This window comes from Erithacus rubecula, assembly GCF_903797595.1.
Source record: "Erithacus rubecula genome assembly, chromosome: 18".
NCBI classification, from domain to species: domain Eukaryota; kingdom Metazoa; phylum Chordata; class Aves; order Passeriformes; family Muscicapidae; genus Erithacus; species Erithacus rubecula.
The window spans coordinates 9014022-9033509 of record NC_136670.1 but is presented as its reverse complement, the minus strand read 5'-3'; the positions used below and the strand labels follow the sequence as shown (position 1 = coordinate 9033509).

General features: G+C 48.7%; 1 protein-coding gene across 1 annotated transcript in view; it reads left to right on the top strand.

Annotated features, from left to right (window-relative positions):
• Positions 1-5148: 5148 nt before the first annotated feature.
• The window catches only part of COL20A1 (collagen type XX alpha 1 chain), a 49567-nt gene continuing 35227 nt past the window's right edge, over positions 5149-19488 (top strand). Inside the window, exons 1-12 of the mRNA XM_079321388.1 lie at positions 5149-5229; positions 7519-7629; positions 9591-9734; positions 9960-10118; positions 11013-11213; positions 12406-12561; positions 13532-13651; positions 13811-13975; positions 15962-16126; positions 17073-17245; positions 17814-17943; positions 18411-18556. Of these exons, the coding sequence (XP_079177514.1) occupies positions 5157-5229; positions 7519-7629; positions 9591-9734; positions 9960-10118; positions 11013-11213; positions 12406-12561; positions 13532-13651; positions 13811-13975; positions 15962-16126; positions 17073-17245; positions 17814-17943; positions 18411-18556 (1743 nt within the window). The 5' untranslated portion in view covers positions 5149-5156. The remainder of the gene's footprint in view (positions 5230-7518; positions 7630-9590; positions 9735-9959; positions 10119-11012; positions 11214-12405; positions 12562-13531; positions 13652-13810; positions 13976-15961; positions 16127-17072; positions 17246-17813; positions 17944-18410; positions 18557-19488) is intronic.

The following is a 19488-nucleotide window of genomic DNA, read 5'->3' as shown; positions in this document are numbered from 1 at the left end:
AACTGAGGCAGCTCTGAGCAGTATTAGGAATAACAGAAAAGGCAATTTGTGGTATTTACACATAGGGCAGTGACAACCCTCTCTCCATGGGTTACAAAATGCTCTGTGCTTTGTTTTATTAAGATTTGTTGCCCACTTTTTTTGCCCGGAGAAGCTGTGGCTGCCTCATCCCTGGAAGTGTTCAAAGATGGGTTGGATGGGGCTTGGAGCAACCTGGGAGTGTGGAAAGAGTTCCTGTCCATGCATGGGTTGGAATAACGTGCTGTTATATCCCTTCCAACCCAAATCCTTCTGTAATTCTATTATTTAAGTGCTTCCTTGTGGTGTTATCCTTTGGTCTGTATATTGTGATGCTTTTAAGCCCTTACAAGATTATAAAACAAAACTGCAAAGAGCTAAGAAAAATTTGTCTAATGTGCAAAATATTTTGAAAACTATGACTCTTTTCCCCATTTAACTTGACACTTCCAAAGGTATCTGTGTTTCCTGCTGAATGGCAATGCAAGGGTCTGAAACCTCAGTTGTGGTGGGAGACTGGTGCTGGCAGCCCATCCAGATGCAGCTGAAAATCTGTGCGAAATGTCACTGTAAGTCATTCCCTCCTGGCAATGAGGACAAAATCTGTGAAGAAGAAATTTTGGCAGGGAGCAGGGTGTGTGTCCCAGGTGCTCCTGGTGCTGGGGATCCCTCCCTTAGCAGCTCAGGGCTGGATCCCCCAGCTGAGGAGCCTCCAGCTGAATCAGTTCATGATTCAGCCTCTGGCCCTGCCAAACCTACAGATGTGCTGCATTTCCTTCAGCAAACGAAACACAGCTCCCTCAGGGCATAGGCAGGGCTCTCACAGCTCTTGGTGGGATGTGAGTGAGGCTGGGCTGATCCTGGGATCCCAGGGTGGATGTGAGTGAGGCTGGGCTGATCCTGGGCTGTTCCAGGGTGGGATGTGAGTGAGGCTGAGCTGATCCCAGGATCCCAGGGTGGATGTGAGTGAGGCTGGGCTGATCCCAGGATCCCAGGGTGGATGTGAGTGAGGCTGGGCTGATCCTGGGCTGTTCCAGGGTGGGATGTGAGTGAGGCTGAGCTGATCCTGGGCAGTCCCAGGGTGGGATGTGAGTGAGGCTGAGCTGATCCCAGGATCCCAGGGTGGATGTGAGTGAGGCTGGGCTGATCCTGGGCTGTTCCAGGGTGGGATGTGAGTGAGGCTGAGCTGATCCTGGGCTGTTCCAGGGTGGGATGTGAGTGAGCCTGAGCTGATCCTGGGATCCCAGGGTGGGATGTGAGTGAGGCTGGGCTGATCCTGGGCTGTTCCAGGGTGGATGTGAGTGAGGCTGGGCTGATCCTGGGCATCCCAGGGTGCATGTGAGTGAGGCTGGGCTGATCCTGGCCAGTCCCAGGGTGGATGTGAGTGAGGCTGGGCTGATCCTGGGCTGTTCCAGGGTGGATGTGAGTGAGGCTGGGCTGATCCTGGGCATCCCAGGGTGCATGTGAGTGAGGCTGGGCTGATCCTGGCCAGTCCCAGGGTGGATGTGAGTGAGGCTGGGCTGATCCTGGGCAGTCCCAGGGTGGATGTGAGTGAGGCTGGGCTGATCCTGGGCTGTTCCAGGGTGGGTGTGAGTGAGGCTGTTCTGACTCCATCCCCGGCAGTCCCACGGTGGGAGGGAGCCAGCACTTGTTGCTGCCTTCTAGGAACTCAGCGTGCAGCCTCGCAGACAGAGATTTGATTTTCTTCCATTCGCGAAGCCCCTAGGAGCCGTTCGCTGCTGCCTCTCGCTTTTCACGCTTTATTTGGCCGCGGAAGGGGCCAAGTTGTGCCTGTGGAGAGGGAGGCGAGGGAATCCCATCCCTCTCCCTCCCCTCCCTTCTCCCTGCTGCCGTCTGGGAATTGGAATCTTTCATCAGCCGGGGAGCAGCGAGGCGCCCGGCAGCGCGTCCCAGAATCTCAGAATGTAGCTGGAGCCGTCCCGGATCCAGGAGAAGCCGCCCCGAGGTCTGTGCCCGTCCCCTCGGATTGGGATTGAGGAGAAACGTGCTTTGCTTGTTGGTTTGATTTGATTTTTTCCTTCTGCGTTGTGGTTGATAGTGCAAAACTGCAGGATGCTGCTGCCAGAGGGTACCTGGGTGGGTTTGTTGTTACCTGGGTGGGTTTTTCCCACCTGGAGGTGTGGGTGGGTTCAGCCTGATGGGCTGGGGGAGCTGCAAAAGCTCAGCCTAGAAGTGGAACTTTCTCCCGACTTTTTTTAGTCTGGTGCTGTGATGTTTGAGACCTTTTGTTTGATAGTGGAACTGAAATAGAGGAACTTTCCAGGAGAAAACAGAAAGGGGTTGATGAATTCGTGTTTTTCAGTCTGTTTTAGGTCCTTTAACCAGCAAAGCACTCGGGGAATGTGGGACAGATTTATCCCCTGCAGCTGGCAGGTCCCTGTCTCTTGTGCAAGGCTGCCCCTGTGTTGCTCGTGTGTCCAGCAGTGAGAGGGACACGAGGTGATATTGCTTCTGCCATCACCTCTATGCAGAGACAGTGATGACCTCTGGCATGAAAAAATGTCCCCAAACTGTGACTGTGGAAGATGGAAATAATTCACAGTGCCTCCAAATCCTCACCTTTAGTCCTGCTGACTTAAAAATGTGGCAAGCATTTCTTTTTTCTTTAACTAAAGCAACTACTTGTAAAATTTCCTTTACAAAAGGGGATTTCTGTCTGCTATAACCCCCAAATCTCCTCTGATCACATGGCTGGAGCAAGTGGAAAGTAGTGTGTTCCCAACAGACCCCTATTTTCCAGGCTCTGGAAATACCTACCACTTGCTGCTGTCTCCACATTCCTTCCCTGGGGTGAGTAACAGGAGAGAGGCATCAGTGTGCTGGGGGCTCCCTGCCTGCCAGCAGGCTGCTGCCACTGTGGTCCCCTCAGTCCCACACTCAGCCTGGCTGGCTGGTGGCACCTCTGATGGCAGAACTGGATGGGGAGGGACCACAGAGTCCTGGAGCTGAGGCTTGGGATGTGGCAGATGAGCTGGGGAGAGGGAGCTCCTCCAGAGGTGTCTCTTCCACCTCTTCAGCCAGGTGCATTTGTTATTCCTGATTTACAGGTAGGAAAATGAATGTTGGAGAAGAGGCAGAATGGTGATGGGTTTGCCTCTGAGATGGCAGAAGAGATGAAGTCCCTGTCTATTGCATTAAAGTGACAGAGAAGATCCACACCCTGACTGACTGTGCCCAGTCTGGGTTAAAAGCAGGATCACTGGGAGGGTTGGGAGGCCCTGGCACAGGGTGCCAGAGAAGCTGTGGCTGTCCCATCCCTGGAAGTGTTCCAAGGTTGGACAGGGCTTGGAGCAACCTGGGATAGTGGAAGGTGTCCCTGCCATGGCAGGGGTGGAATGAGATGAGCTTTAAGGTCCCTCCAAACCAGTCGGTGATTCTGTGATAACATTGGACTCATCCTTACTGACAGCACAGGGTGGAAGCTCCTGCCTGAATCAGAGCCTGCAGTAAGCCCACATCAGTGCAGGCTGGAGGAATTTATTTTTCTGGACTTTGGATTCCAGGTTAACATAAATAGATAACACACAATCCAGTGCTTTTGCCAGAGTTTGGCATCCTGTTTGTCAGCAGAGTTGCACAAAAGTTTGAAGGAAATCTAGAGCAGTTTGGTGACATTGCAAAATGGACAAAATGAAATTTTAGTTTGAGGAATTTGAAAAATTCCTGCTGCAGCTAGGGCAGGCTCTGCTTTACTGGAGGTGACAGAGTCCTGAAACCCACCTATAAAATGTTTGCTATTTATTATAAACAATGACCTCATTTTATTAGCTGGAAAAATAAAGCAAGTGTTTCCCATGGCTAAAGGCTTCGGTTACACTGCAGTTGTTCCATTCATCTTCAATCAGAAAAAAAAAAAAATCACAGAGAAGGGTGGTTAACAACTCCCTGTTACAACTTGCATGTTCTTCCATTCATTCTTCCAGCAATTTAGATCTGATTTCAACAGATCATGCCTGGGTCACTCACGTGCATATTTACTTTTCCTTGAAATTGCTACAAAGGTGTGTTTGAAGGGAAACAGGTTTGAAGGAGGCTCTACATACCTGTCCATCAAGGTGAAGAGAAGTGAAATGTCACTGCAGGAGGCAGTGGGTGCAGGGGCTGGCTCTGCCAGAAGCAGTGAGGCTGAAATGTGGAGCACAGAGATGACAAAAGACCAACAATGTGAGCCTAAAACCTGCTTTGCTGAGACCCAGGTGAGAGGGTGGCACTGCTCCCATCAGGGTGATTTTCTGAAATTCCTGACCCAGACTGAATAGCACTGAAATCCAGGCTGGCAGAGCCAACTGTGGGTGCTCAGGCCCAGGGGCTGAGGCTGGCAGTCAGCTTTGGCCAAGCTGCAGGGGTTATTTCAGTCAAACTGATCCTCTGCTATAGGTAAGTCTGTCCTGCCTGCTTTCAGTGTGTTCAGGTGAAATGAAAACCAAACTATGCCAACAAGTCCTGGATATAACTTCTTGGGAATAAATAAGAAATATACCCCTTCTTTGTTCACATACCAACGCCACTGGGTCTGTGGATCCCTCCTGTTGCAAAATTGCTTTATCACAGCAATCACAGATGTCATTAGATCTGTGGTTTGAGGAGCCTGGCTGTCACAGAGTGCTCCTCTCTGTGCTTTTCCCTTGTGATTGGTGTGTGCATCCCAGGGACATGAGACACGTGCTGTTTCTATACCTGTAATGATTGTGGTCATGATAAGCAGAACAAATCACTTCTGTACAGCTTAAACCAGAAGTTATTCTGGAATCTATCATTTGCCAGTGTTGTTGATTCTCATGACCAGAGCAGAGCCATCCCTGTGAGTTCTCTGCTGAGATTGTCCTGCCCAGAGAGCAGTGTCCAGCCAGGCACAAGCAGGAGGAGAGGAGTGCTCCCCACCAGGCTTATAAACACAGTTTAGTCCAAGGCACTGAAAAGCCATATTGGAGAGCCCAAAAAGATCAAATAATGTGCAGGGATTGTAGGAAAATCTGTGTGTTCTTCTCCACCCACCCCCTCAGTGCCATCAATGTGGTGCCTTAAATGAGGATGGAAAAAACTTGGATTTTGATGTGGTGAAATGCAATTTTTACTACTCCTTCCTGACATTTACCCTTTTGTAGGTCCTGGTCACAATGCTGATTCACTCTTGGTTCTTTCTTGCCTGCCTGCCTGTGGTGAGCCATGTCTGGGGACGAGTGGGCCAAGGTAAGGAGCCCCCTGTCCCTCTGGGGCTGTTCCCTGTGGTTTGTCTATCCCTGGGCAGCCCAGCCCTTCCCTTTGGCTGTGGCACCATTTCCAGGGGCATTCCCAAAGCCAGGCAGGATTCCAGGGGCTGCTGTGCCCTGGTGGCAGCTGCTGAAGCTGCAAAGAGCCTTTCCCAAGCAATGAAGGGTCAGGGGGCCCATCTGGGGAGAGCCCCTCCATCCCTCCCCACCCCTCCAGCCCTGTCCTCATCTCTGGCAGCAGTTCAGCCCCTCCCTTGCATCAGGGATGCATTTCAGCCTGGGCAAGCAATCAGGGGCTTATGTGAGCTCTGGGAGCCTGAGAAACAGAATAAAAAGGGTATTGCTTCCTTAGTCACTGCACTTTCCTGCTTTGGGGGTTTGTGGTGAGATGTGGTGCAACATCTGGGTCAGAAAGCATGAGATGATTCCTCCTGTATCAGCCTGCTCCCCACAGTGACCAGAAATGCTGACAGCACCTCAGCACAGCCTTTCTGATATTTCCTAATGTTATGTTTGAATGCTCAGTGGAAGAGCACAAAGGTTTCTGGAGAGGTGGTGGCACTGCAGGGCTGGGACAGATGTGTCTCCCTGCTGTGTATCTTCCAGACTTGTGCAGTTAAGCCTGGGCTTAACTCCCTGTGAGCTGGAGAGCAAGGTTACAGCATCAAATAGTGCCCATCTAACACAGGGCAAGGAAACAGTGGAGCTTTCATGGCACTGGGGATCATTTGCATCCAGCACATAATGGTGCTTTAGAGGATGATGTCCTTTCTGATCTGTCTGGGGACATTCTTGTCTTTTTAGCTTCTGGGCTCCTAGAGTGATGCCCAAGGAGCTGGACCACACTTGGCCAAAAGAAGACAGCTCCATGTTTAATCTAACCATGAATTCCTCTCATTGTTCCATGATCTTTTACCATTTCTCTTAGGCATGATTTTAGGATTTGCTTCTTGCCCTTCACCCCTCTTTCCCCTGTTTTCTTTCTTCCTCTTCAGATTTGCCTGGGGTGAGATGTGAATCTGAGCTTTGTTTCCCCAAAATATTTATCTGCTTGTTGGGCAGCCTGCAGGAAGTCTCTGCAAGGAAAGGTTAAGGCACAGATGTTGGGCTGAGACAAACAGAACCTCACTGCCAGCTCTCACTGCTTTCCTGGTGGTGACAGCACAGCAGGGATGTCAGGAGGTGTCTGGGCACGACCAGACCAGGGATCTGAGGAGCCCTGGGTGACAGTTTGGCAGCACTGAACAGAAACTCTAGGTCACCCTAAGATTTATTTTTTTGTGAGTAATTGCAAAGGGAAAGAGATTGGTAACAGCTGCAAATGAGGGGGAGCACTTGGGTGCAGATGTTTATAGTGTGTTCACTCACTGCAGATTAGGGCATCCTGCTGGAAAAGCAGCTCTGGGCACAGTGTCAGAAGGAGGGGAGAGAAATCTGCTGAGTTGCCATCCTGCATCCAGCCGAGTGAAAAAGTTTCATATGGTGGCATTTGTGTGACAGGAATCATTGATTCAAGGAGTGACACACGAGCTCAGACATCTAGCTGGGCTTAACAGATAGCTGTGAAATCTGGAGATGATAAAGGAATGTGCTCTTTCTTCTCTTTATATCTTTGTCTAATTCTATTTTTTTTTCTTCAGGAATTGTCATTTAGTTTGCAGCTCCCTGCAGCAAACTGATACAAGCTGGTTCCCATGAGTTACGGTCCTGCCAGGACCTGTTATTTACACTTTATCAGGTTTTCTTTTTTTTTTTTTTTTCCTTTCTTTCTTTTTTTTTCTGAACCCAGCTGGTCCTTGGAGCTGCCTCTGAAATGATCATTCTGCAGAAGTGTAGGATCCATCACCTGGGGAATTTCAGTATTTCTCAGCAGCCTGAGCCTGTTGAAGAGCCTTGCTGAGCCCATTTATCTGTTTGCTGCCCTCCCATTTCACATGTTTACATTGAACATGTTGCAAAAAAAAATTCAGCATGAAAGCTCCTCCAAGACACGAAGGGTTCAGAGAAAGCCCCCAGCTCTGGGGAGGCTGCCTTACCTTTCTGCAGGGCTATAAAATGAACACCTGGGACCCTCCTCTTTGCACAGAAGGCTCCTGGCCTGCAGAGGTGCAAGGGGATTGCAGGATGCAGCCCCAGGAGATGCTGCCTGGGCTGGGGAAGGTTCCCTTTGTGCTACAACATCTCCCATGTCCTTAGAGGAGACAGCACACGAGGGTTTGGAGGGAGGAATTGCACCCATAACAGCACGGATACATCTCCTCCTCCCCAGGGTCAGGCCGGCTGAAACTCACTGTGCTGGCAGAAGACAGGCTCCAGATGAAGTGGAAAGAGTCTGAAGGGAACATCAGTGGCTACAAAGTTCGGGTAAAGCCCATGGCAGGTACGTGCTGACACCCTGGACAGGGATTTGTGTGTGGCAGAGAGACTGAGCTCCACCTTTTGTCTGGAGAACAACAGGATCCAAGCACCGGCATTATTTAGACCTTAAGGGAATAGAGACAAGGCAGAGGGAATTCTCCACAGCCTGCTCTGGTTCCAAGGGTTGGTTTTACGTGCAGCATGGACAAGGAGCCTTTCTGGAGCAGCCTCTAGTGCCACCCAACACAGGCACGGTCTCTTTATCACTCATTCACAGCAAAGAGATGAAATCCAGCTCTCTCCATCCTAGGGGAAAGGGTCAGCCAGAAAGGCTGTTCTCTGGGACTCTGTGAGACAGAATGGAACAGGTTCATTGCCTGGCTTTCCTGTGGGAGCTCCCAGCTATGCCTTGAGGTGCTGGAACAGAGATCACACAGAGTTAAGGGGAATAAAATGGGTATTTATTGAGAGTCCTTCAAAGCCACACCCTGGCAATACCAGTGCCACAGTGTGGCCCCTGCCCTGCCTGAATGGCTCCCAGATGGAAGTAAAAGAGAGCTTGGTGATCTCACATCTTTATAGACTTCAGTCCATTTGCATACAGCAATCAACCATCCAATTAACAGTCTCAAATTGTAAGGTTTCACCCTCCTCACCCCCTGGCTGGCCTGCCCTCCTCTTTTCACATTGTTTATGCTTAGGGCCTGGAGTTTGAAGAAACTGTCCCTGAGTCAATAGCTGAAATATTTTGTCTTCATCACCCTAAGCAGAATGGAAAAGCACACCCGAGCAGAACAGAAAACTCAGAATTTAAGGCATCACCAGCTCTGCCAGCACTGCAGGAACGTGGAATGGGGAGGGTTTGACCCTGTTGGTGCGGGCAGCTCATCCCTCTGCCTCCCTAGCCCCACTCCCTGCTCTCAGATGTTGAATCTGGTGGTGCTGGAAGGACAGGATGTCCCTCGGGGGAGCAGGGGCTGGAGACACCCTTGGTGGTGGCTGGCACTGGGTTCCCAGTGAGCCGGAAAGGGGCAGGAGCGCGGGCGGCACTCCTGTGATCACCCACCCCAATTTAGCTCAGCCCAGCTGCTGCCCAGGCTGAATGGAGCAGGAGGGGTCTCATTCCTTTCCTGCCTGCTCCTCAGCTCAGCAGAGATCGATCAGCATCCCGGCAATGCAGGGAATTCCCAGTGTGCTCCCAGCACATGCCTGGGGCTTTCCCTCTCAGGATGGGGAGTTCCAGCCCTGGGCAGGAGCACAGTGATGGCTGGGTCAGAAACACATCCAGATACAGCTTGCAGATCTTTCTGCAAGGGTTTAGGGAGCTGCTGTGCCTGTTTTGGGGCAGCAATCACTGCCTTGCTCCCTCTGCTCACTGCCCTGCCAGCACAGAAACCCCCCAGTTCTTGCCTGGCCAACCATCCCAGCCCCAGGACAGGGTCTAACAGCTTGGGACACGGCTGTGGAGGGGTGTGGAGGCAGTGCCAGCCCAAAAATGAGCTGTGCCCCTGCAGGCAGCAGCTGCCCTTGGAGAGATGGGGCAGAGACAGCACAGCTGGGATAAATAAGAAGGGTCCAAGTGCCAGCAGTGACCTCCAGAGACACCGAGTCACTTCCTCATTCTGTCACACATGACCTCAGCCAGCTGGGTGTTCTCATAAGCAGTTGCCAGTCTTTACCCTCTGAACACCAGTTTTTCACTCAGCAACTCCTTGGGAAGCTGGTGAGGGTTGCACTAATACTGGGTGGGAAGTAATTTTCTAATTTGGGCATGTACCTGGGATTTAAAAAACCCACCTCAATCTTCTCAGCTCCACATTGAGAAAAAGAGTAAAAATCAAAGCTCCTCAAAATTTAAAGCATAAATAGGAGCTGACTACGGTCCCTAGGCAGACATTCCCTGCATTTCAGTGCTGTTTTTGCTATTGTCAGCTTAAATTTAAGTTCTGACATGCTCTGAACTGTGGCTTCATCCCACCCCAGGGGACTCGGAGCAAGAAGTCATGCTGAAAACCAAGACTCCCAAAGCCACAGTGGGAGGGCTGAGCCCCACCAAGGAATACACCCTGCAGGTCTACGTGCTCAATGGCTCCCAGGAAGCCCTGTTTGCCAAGAGGAAATTTGTGAGTAAGTGGAGAGGGCTGAATTTGACCACTCATAGCTCCTGAGGCTGTTGGGGATGTGGCTGCTCAGAGCCCATCCTCTGGCACATGCCCTGCAGGCTGTTTGGCAATAAGAGAGCCTGTTGGAAGGTTGGAAAGGGAGATGGGGAAGACCCAGGGGATGAGGGAGGGGCTGTGGCTCACAAGCTTCTCTAGATGGGTGATTTCTCTGCTTTTGGTCTTCCTACAGTAGAGGAACTCAAAAATGCATCGCAGACTAGAAACAGCCGGAGGAACGTGGGAGCTGCATCAGGAAAGAACCTCACCTCCTCGGGGAGCTCAGCAGCTGAGCACAGTGAGGGGGCAGAGACCACCCTCCCAGCCCTGGACACTGCCCTGTCACAGACAGGTGGGTGCTCTCACCATCCTGGAGTCACTGGGGTTGATTTTGAGCCACTACACCCTGTGCCAACACAGCTGGAGCATTCAGCTGTCCTTAAAACCATCCCCATTTTCTCCCTGCAATCTCCCTTCATCAGAGATATTCTTTCAGAGGGTCCTGCTAACCTAATCTCATCCTTTGCATACAATTCTTACCTACAGAAACACAGTAAACCACCTAAAAGTATTTGCCCCTCATTCCAGCCAAGCTGAAAACGCACATCCAGGCATCCAAATTCAGCAGGTGCAAACTTACCCTTCAGCTGAATGTGGATCCTTTGAGAACAAGCTGCTCCCTGAGCACTGGGGCTGTTGGTGCTTTTTTCCCTAAGCTCCATGTCCCAGGGCTGCAGGTGCTCTACAAGAAGGATTTCCTCAACCTCCCTGGCTCAGGACTGTGTGTAACTACAGAGTCTCATGTTTCCATGAGCTCAAAAGGGAATTACACCTGTTGGTGGAAGAAAGATCCATCAGGGCCATTATCCAAAAAGTCTTGCACTAGCTCAGGGTGTTTGCAAGCCACAGATTGCTGAGCTCTGCAGAGCAACTGGGTATGAGGTGCCATGAGATGTTTTCCCTGATTTAAATTTTATGAATATTCATTGCTTTTTGTCATAGAAGATAATGGGAAGGACAAACTTGCTGGTGTGATCCATTTTTAGCTCCTGAGCATACATGCAGCCCTCTTAGAGAGGTATGAATTAAAGTGGTGTCAGTCTATCCACTTATTTCCAAAAACTTGTTGGAATTTTACCCTCTCTGAGCCCCCTACACCTGTGCCAAATGTGGCTTAAATCAGCTGAGGAGTGAGGTTGCATGGGGATAACAAAGGGACAATGGGATTTTTCTCTTTGGGGCACAGCAAAAGGCAGAGCTGAAAAGAAAAGGCAGAAGGGGATTCAGCCAAAGAGCTCAGGTGAAACGACAAGAAACCAGCCCAATGTGGAGGCCAGTGTGACAGAAACAACATCAACCACCCCAAAATCATCCCCACACACTGCTGCAAATGCAGAGCAAGAGTCTCCAGGAAAGGAAAAACCCCCAAAGGATTCACTGAGGCGAGGTGAGAGAGGATTCAAACATGTCTTGCTCCTTCTTCCCTGCTATTTTCCCTAACCCTCATTGAATTCAAGCTTTCCAGCCCACCCTCTGTCCCCCCAGAGCACACTGCTGCTGGTTGTGCTTCCAATCTCTAGGTCATGCTTTGGGAGCTGTCAGAGCTCACTGGAGAAATTCGGAGTTCTGTAGAGCAATGTGAATTCTCAGGAAAGCTGGAGTTAGGCCAAAAATTCCTTCCAGATGATTTAATTTATTGATTTTAATTGATTTGGCACCATTCTCTCTTCATGTTGTCATCTCCCCCTGCTTCCGGCAGATTCATGTAAGCATTTGTTCTCCAGCAGAGCATCCCCAGCCATGGACCTTTCCAAGGTGTTTCCTTTCCAAACACCAGGGGTGTTTGTTACCCAGCCTGCTCCTCCTTCTGGGCATGTTCTTTGTGTTTCACAGATAACTGATCCGTGAGAATCCTTCAGATTCAGTTGAGATTGTGGTGGCTCCCAGCTCTGCTGAAGTGGTGGGAATGGGATGGGCCAGAGCATCCCCTTTGGCCCAGCACAAATCCATGTCAGTGATAGGAGACATTCCTGATAAATCTTAATGGGATCATCTGTTTTCCCTCCATCAAACATGGAAAATTCCCCATCTGAGAAATACTCAAGGAAGATGCATTCAATTAGCAACATGCCTTATCTTATCCTCTGCTGAGCTGAAGGCCTGGGGTGGAGAGGGAGGCAGAGCTGGAGCATCCATGGTGCCAGCAGGTTTTTACAGAGAGACTGGATTTAATATTAAGCCATGAAATAATTGTAGCCCAGGGGGAATCTCGTGATGGAATGGAATTAAGCAATCACCTGCAATTCTTGGAGACTTAGGCTAGATAAAAGGAAGCACTGGGCTGGGGCAGAGATGGAATGGAGCTGACAGCTTGCAGAGAGCAGTGCTTGGGTTAGCACACGCTTCCTGACAGCTTTAACCCCTTCTTTGCAGAGGTGCAGCACTCCATTTCGAGGTGCTGGGATGGGTTACCCTCAGCTCTGTGGTTTTCACAGGCTGCTGGCATGTGCCAGACTGGCAGATGGTCCATTCCACCATCCAGACAAGGCCTTGCACAGCAGATTTGCTTTTTATCTTTAAACTGAAGCACGTTTTCCTCCTTACAATTGCTTCTCTCAGTATCAAACCTTTCCCCCCAGGTTCCCAGTTCCAGTGTGACACACCTGCAGTGATTGATATTGTCCTGCTTGTGGATGGCTCCTGGAGCATCGGGCGCAACAATTTCAAGCTCATTAAGGAGTTCCTGAGCAATTTGATTTCCCCATTCAGCATTGCACAAGACAAGATAAGAGTGGGTAGGACATGCTCCTGTCTCCTGACCTTGGGATGTTGATGTTTGAAAGGGCCTTGGTCTCTTGTCCCTGTGGTTATGTGCTCCTTTTGGGAGCTGTTATTTCTTTAGGATGGTGTCTTAGAGCTGCTCTTGGAAGCTTTTTCCATCTGGCAGCAAGCTCTGGCCTCTAGTGGCTGTGAAAAATATCTGCACAGTGAACAGAAGCGCTGTCTTTGGGCAGCCCTAGGTCAGGGGGTGATGCTGAGATACTTTTGGGATTTGCTGCTATCTCTGATGAGGTGCTCAGCCACCAATGCACCGGGTGCAGTGGCAGTGCCCCACTGGGGCTGCTGTGAGCTCAGCAGGGAATGGGGCTGCTTCCAGCTCTGAGTGATGCTGGCAGCCAGGCTGTACATGAAATAGGATGGTATAAATCACTCTCAGCCTTTGCAGCTGATGGTTTCACCCAGATTAACCTTAGCAAATGCCTCTGAACATCATGGCAGGGGTGTGTACCCCTGTACTCTGTGGGGTCTGAGGCATTGCTTTGCTGCCAGCATGGCAGGACTGTAGAATCATAGAATTGTGGAATATCCTGATTTGGGAGGCACCACAAGGATCATTGGGTCCGAGTCCTGGCCCTGCACAGAACACCCCAAGGATCCCACCCTGTGCCTGAGATCACTGTCCAAACATTCCTTGAGCTCTGTGAGGCCTGGGGCTGTGACCACTGCCCTGGCCAATGTGTTCAGTGTCCCACCACCCTCTGGGGGAAGAACCTTTTCCCCATATCCAGCCTAAACCTCCCCTGACTCAACTTCAGCTATTCAGCACCACACAGAGAAGGGGAGTTAGAAGCCCCATCTGCTCACCCCCAGTCCCTGTCATTATTTTATTCCATCCTCCCTGCCAGTCCTCACAGCAGTCCCCAGAGTGGGGCTCCTGCAGCTCCCCTGGGCTGGCTGGATACCCACAGCTCCTGTCTTCTCCAGGGCTGTCCCAGTACAGCAGTGACCCCCACACTGAGTGGGATCTGAGCACTTTCTCCACGAGGGAGCAGCTGCTGGAGGCTGTGAGGAATCTGCGCTACAAGGGCGGCAACACCTTTACAGGTAACTCACCTTGCAGGGCTCTGAGCAGCCAGGGGGAAGCTGTCCCCGTGGATGATGTGCTCTCTGGGGACCGTGGCTGCTGGGGAGCAGAGAAAACAGAAAAATGCATGGGGTTTTTTGGCAGGCTGTGGCACAACCTCCATCTCTGCCCCTCCCCAGGTCTGGCACTCACCCACGTCCTGGAGCAGAATCTGAAACCAGAGGCGGGTGCCCGGCTGGAGGCTGAGAAGTTGGTAATCCTCCTGACTGATGGGAAATCCCAGGATGATGCCAACCTGGCTGCTCAGACCTTGAAAAACCTGGGCATAGAGATATTTGCCATTGGTAAGGTCACAGCCATTGATAAGCTATAAGACAAAGCCAACCTGGTTTTGGTCATCTTGAAATTGAAGGTTATGTTCCCTCAACTTTCACAGAAGCATCCTGAGGCTGTAGAACTGAGGTAGTGGGTGAGAGCTCATTACATTGTGGCTCAGATGAAAATTAACTCATTTATTCAGCCCAGGCAGTGTCTTCAAATGATTTTTTTTTTTTTTGAGAAAGTATTCACATGAGAGATTTCACACCTCCCATTTAAAGACCTTTGGGAGTCTCAGGGACCAGTACCATGAAAACAATGTTCTCAGCTGTGGAATTAGGCAAGAGAGCCTTGTATAGGGGATGGCAGGAGACCTCCTGTGTAATTACTGCCTCTCACAATTTCCCATTTCTCTGAATAACAATATCTGCTTTTCACTCTCTGGCAGCAGCACTGAGACAAAGAATGGCCTTGAGCACTCTGGCCTTGAGGACCACACAAGGTCTGCAGTATACATGAGCAATAAAGTTACATAAAAACTCCCCTAAAATTGTAATCTCCAGAAGTTTTGGTGCTAATTTATGTAGGGAACATACAAGTGAGGTTTATTGCACAGGGTTATGTAGGTAAGTGGCTTTTATGGAGGGAGGAGAGCAGCTGAGCCTCCTAGGACAATGTTAGAGAACATTGAACCTAACTCTGGGAAGCAAAATGAGTTGTAGTGTGGAGCTTGGTCAGCAGAGAGTTAATGAGGATGGGGAGCTGAAGGATGGGGATGGAGGATGCTGTGTGATGAAGAAGCTTTGTTATATAAACGGGCTGCTTTTTGCTCATCCCAGCTCTGTTGAGATGCAATATGATGTTCAGATGAACAACAGGCTCTCTGTGGGGAGCGCTGGCACCTCATAAATATAAAATGCTTGTTTGTTCATTCAGTCTCCCATCCGTTTATGCCAACTGCCTCTGGCTTGAAAAATATCTACCTTTCTGCTAGCAAAAGCTGCAGGTGGTGAGGAGGCAGGAGAACAGAAAGGAGATTCACCAGGCTGTAGCTGTCTGATTAGGAATGGCAAATAATGCAGCAACACACGCTGCTTCTTCCAAGCGGCAGGAAAGAGCAATTTATTGAAAAGCCATCACATTTATATAGGATAGATAGTGCAAAACAAAGTAGAAAAGACACATGGGTCTGAGGAGGCAACACCTCTTTGAAAACATGCCTTCTGCAAAACACCACGAGACACTCACACGGCTCGGTGGTCAACACCAGGTGTTTATAGGTGTTGTTCTTTCTTCCTGCTCCTGTTTTGTCTCTGAGAAAAATCCCCAGAGTGGGAAAGGTCCAGGCTGGAGCTGAGAAAGCAATTGTATTATATACAATACAAGTGTATATAAAATAGTATTATATATTGTACATTATATATATAATATGTTATATATTGTACATATATATAATACAATACAATATAATACAATTATATATAATATATAATATATTATAATATACAATATGTAATATATAATATTATAATTTATATAATACAATATAATTTATATTATTATATAATTATGTAATTTATATTACATCATAATCATAATAATAATAACATTATAATATTATATTTATGTTGTATTATATTATACCATATTATATTTATATTGTATTGTATTATATTATATTATATTGTATCATATGATATCATATTTTATATATCATAATCATATAATATTATATTATATTTATACTGGATAATATATTGTATTGTAAACACAGCCTGGGAAAAATCCAGATTGCATTTTCCCACGAGCCTGCAGCAGGTTCCACACCAGGCTGTCTCCAGGCCACTCAAGGTGTTCTGAGCTGGCAGATCCCCCTGGCTGGGCTGAGGTGGTTGCTGCAGGAAAGGCCATGGGCAGTGGGTCAGCAGAGGGTGTCTGGGGAGCAGGGTGGAGGGGAGCCCGTGGCTGTGGTGCTGCTGCCTGGGCAGTGTCTGAGCCGGGCTCTGTCTCAGGGGTGAAGAACGCGGACGAGGCGGAGCTGAGGCAGGTGGCCTCGGCGCCGCTGGAGCTCACCGTCTACAACGTGCTGGACTTCCCCCTGCTCAGCTCCCTGGTGGGCAAACTCACACGGGTCCTGTGCGCCAGGATCAAGGAGAGGAGCCACAAGGAAACCACAGGTGAGGTGGGACCTGCTGGGTGAGGGCTGAGCTCGCCATCCGCCTTCCTCCTGGGGATGAAATCACCCAATGACAGCAGTTACCATTACAGGGAACAGGGGCTTCCCTTCCCTCTTCCTTTGTCACATGGTGTGATAAATGTGTTGTAACTGTCTCCTTTTCTGAGTTTCTTCCAACCAAAAAGAGGCAGAAAAAACAGAAGAACTAATATGGAAATCTACTAGGGAAAGTGTATGGGGTAAATGTGGAGGTAGGATGAGGAGATGATAAAACACCTAAACACAATTTTTTTCTCCATTAAACTTTGAACGCTGGATCTCCAAGTCGTTTTGAAGTTTAAATCCAGCAGCCAATTCTTTCCTTTGCTGGGGAACAGCTTGCATGATCAAGAGCATGAAGAATCACTCCAGATGTTAGCTTAGATCCTCAGGAGAAATAGCATGTACATATTTCTATCTCTTTTTGCTCTAAGATTGACCTAAGCAGGATGGGAACATCTACATTTCAAGCACAATTTTATTTTAATGCTCTATAGATTCATATAAATTAATTAATTTATTCTTATTGATACATATTTAACATAATTATGTATTTTACAAAGGTGAAGCCTAGGCTGAAGAAAAATTATCTTCTCCAAAAAGAAACCAAAGTAATTTTTGCTTGTTAATTTTGGCAAATATTTGTGATTGAGGAACGCAGACTTGTGTTGAAGAATTATTTGCAGCACCCAGCAAAATACACAGCCTGCTCTTTATGGAGTATTTATGTTCTCTGTACACCCAGTTTTAAAATATTTATTTCAGAGCAGTCTGGAACAGTTTCTATACTCTATAGGGAACGAGACTGCAACTTGATTTGAAAAATGTCACTCATATTTATGAGCTGGAAAGAAAGTTTGGCATGAGAAGTGTGAATGTAAGAAAATAACAGTGTTTTTAATTCCTAGGCAGCGCTGTGAAAGACACCCCTGTGAGCACAGGTTCCCAGACCAGCCCAACTGACCTGAAAATATCTGCTGTGACCTCCAAGAGCATGCACTTGGCCTGGAGCCCTCCTGTGAGACCACCAAAGAAATACAGGGTTGTGTATTACCCATCCAAGGGGGGGACCCCCAAAGAGGTGAGAGACCTTTCCTGGACACCTGAGACTGCCACAGCTTCCAGATGGAGGCTGGGGATTTTAGTAGGCTTGGGTGGACAAAAAGAGGGTGGTAGTGGGACATCAGTTAAGCCAGAGATGAAATTAATGCACAGTGAGTGTAAGTGTGATGAAGTAATAGGGTGATAGGACAGAAGATATTGGTTTTTCTCTTAGCCAGTACTATCCCCTCCCTAAATCATGTGTTTTGACTCAATGAGGACACTCAGGTACAGAGAGCTGTCCAAGGATATTCATCTGTGATGGATATGTTTTAAAAAAGCAAATCCAAATTATGGATGAGTTTCCATTGATTTCATTGAGAGCATGACTAGAGTTTTGTTATCAGTGTTTGCACAGATCTCTGGCTTAGAGGCCAGGAATCCTTTTTGCCTCTCACTTCTCTGTTTTGCAGAGATTTTAGCTGGCACAAAGCACAGAGGACTTCACGTTTCTGGGCACAGATCTGCCACGGAGACTCCACACTGGCCGGGGATGGCCAGCTCAGCTGTTCCATTCCCTGCCTTGACAGCCCTGCTTGTGCTTGCAGGTGGTTCTGGAGGGAGCAGAGTCCTCTGTGCAGCTGTCCAACCTGAGCTCCCACACGGAGTACCTGGTGTCGGTGATCCCCGTGTACGGCGGCGCGCCGGGGGACGGGCTCAGGGGCGTCACCTCCACACGTAGGTCCCGAGTACAGGAACTGTGTGATGGGCATGCAAGGGCAGCACAGCTCCCTCTCTGACCATCTCAGACTGGAGCCTGCCTTGTGTGTTCCCCAGCTCAGGTTCAGCCTGCCTACAGCTCTCTTTGTCTGTGGAGATGCTCAGAACTCAGCCAGACAAGGCTCAACCCGTTCTTTGAGCAGCTGGTTGGGCCAGGGACTTCCAGGGGTCCTTTCCACTTTCCTTCTGCAAAGCAGAATGTGGCAGTAACACACCCTGCTAGAAATGTATTGCAACTCTTTGCTGTTGTTTTTCTTTTTAATCCATGGTCTCCAAGTGAATTAAAATCTCTGTAACACAGAGATTTTAGGGTTGAGTGCCCACCAGCTTGCAGTAGCTGTTGTAAAGCCAGGAGTCCCCTGGGTTTTGAGTTGTTTCAGGCCTCATACACTGAAGGTACCTTTGTGCCTTATTTTTCTCTTTAGTGCCTTTGTCTTCCCCTCGCTCCCTGCGTGTCTCTGAGCTGACCCACAACAGCCTGAGGCTGAGCTGGAAAGCAGCCCAGGGAGCCACACACTACCTGGTGCTCTGCTCTGCAGCCCCTGATGCAGCAGAGGACTATACAACAGAGGTACAGATTGTGACAATACTGATAATTTTGCTTTTTCTCTCTCTGGGTTGAGTTTAGTGCTAGTTCTAAGCTTTGGCAATTGGTATCATGTGGTCAAAGAGAAAAATGTATCAGAATTATTTCCAGAAATAGTTTTCATAAAAGATTATTTTTTAATGGTTTGCCTCAAAACTATTTATAACTGCAAGGGTTTCATGTGGGAAATTAAGGCATGGGAGAGTTCTGGCTGCCTCCTGGGGCTCTGGAAACCAAGGCACTGAACCCACATCCCTGCAGCCCCAAGTGTAATCAGCCTTGAGGCTGTACATAAACATCTTGACTGTGTGTATCTTTAAATGTTAATTGAAAATGCGTTAGGGTGGATTTTGCTGACATCTGAAAACAGACCTACGACACTGCAGATGAATGAAACAATGCTTGATTAATGGGAAATCCTGAAAAACATATAAGAACCATTTGTTGTGCATTTTAATGCCTTATCTGGAGTACCTGTAGGCTGAGAATCTTAATTAAAAAAAACCCAAAGTGAGTGAGGAGGAATTTATTGCCTCTTTGAATAAGATTTCCCTCTTTGAATGCACAGGAATAGGGGCAATTGCTGGCTGGTTTTTAAAACATACTAATTAATACTCTGCTTTCAAGGCATAATCATGGAATTTTTATAAGATTCAGAACACTTGAAGCAACACCAACATTCAAATTTGTATTTCAGCATACTAAAACATTTCCAGAGTTACCTGACCTACTCCTTGCAAGACTGCAATGCTCCAGACTTCTGGGGATGTCTGCAAAACCAACATTAAAATGTTCCCATTTTCTTATAAACTGTGTTCCAGCGGGTGCAGACTCCTCGTGTCCCTGGTGCCTTTCTGCAGGAGCAGAGCTGTGCCCATGCTGTGCTGGCAGCAGATGGCAGCAGCCTGGCTGCTTCT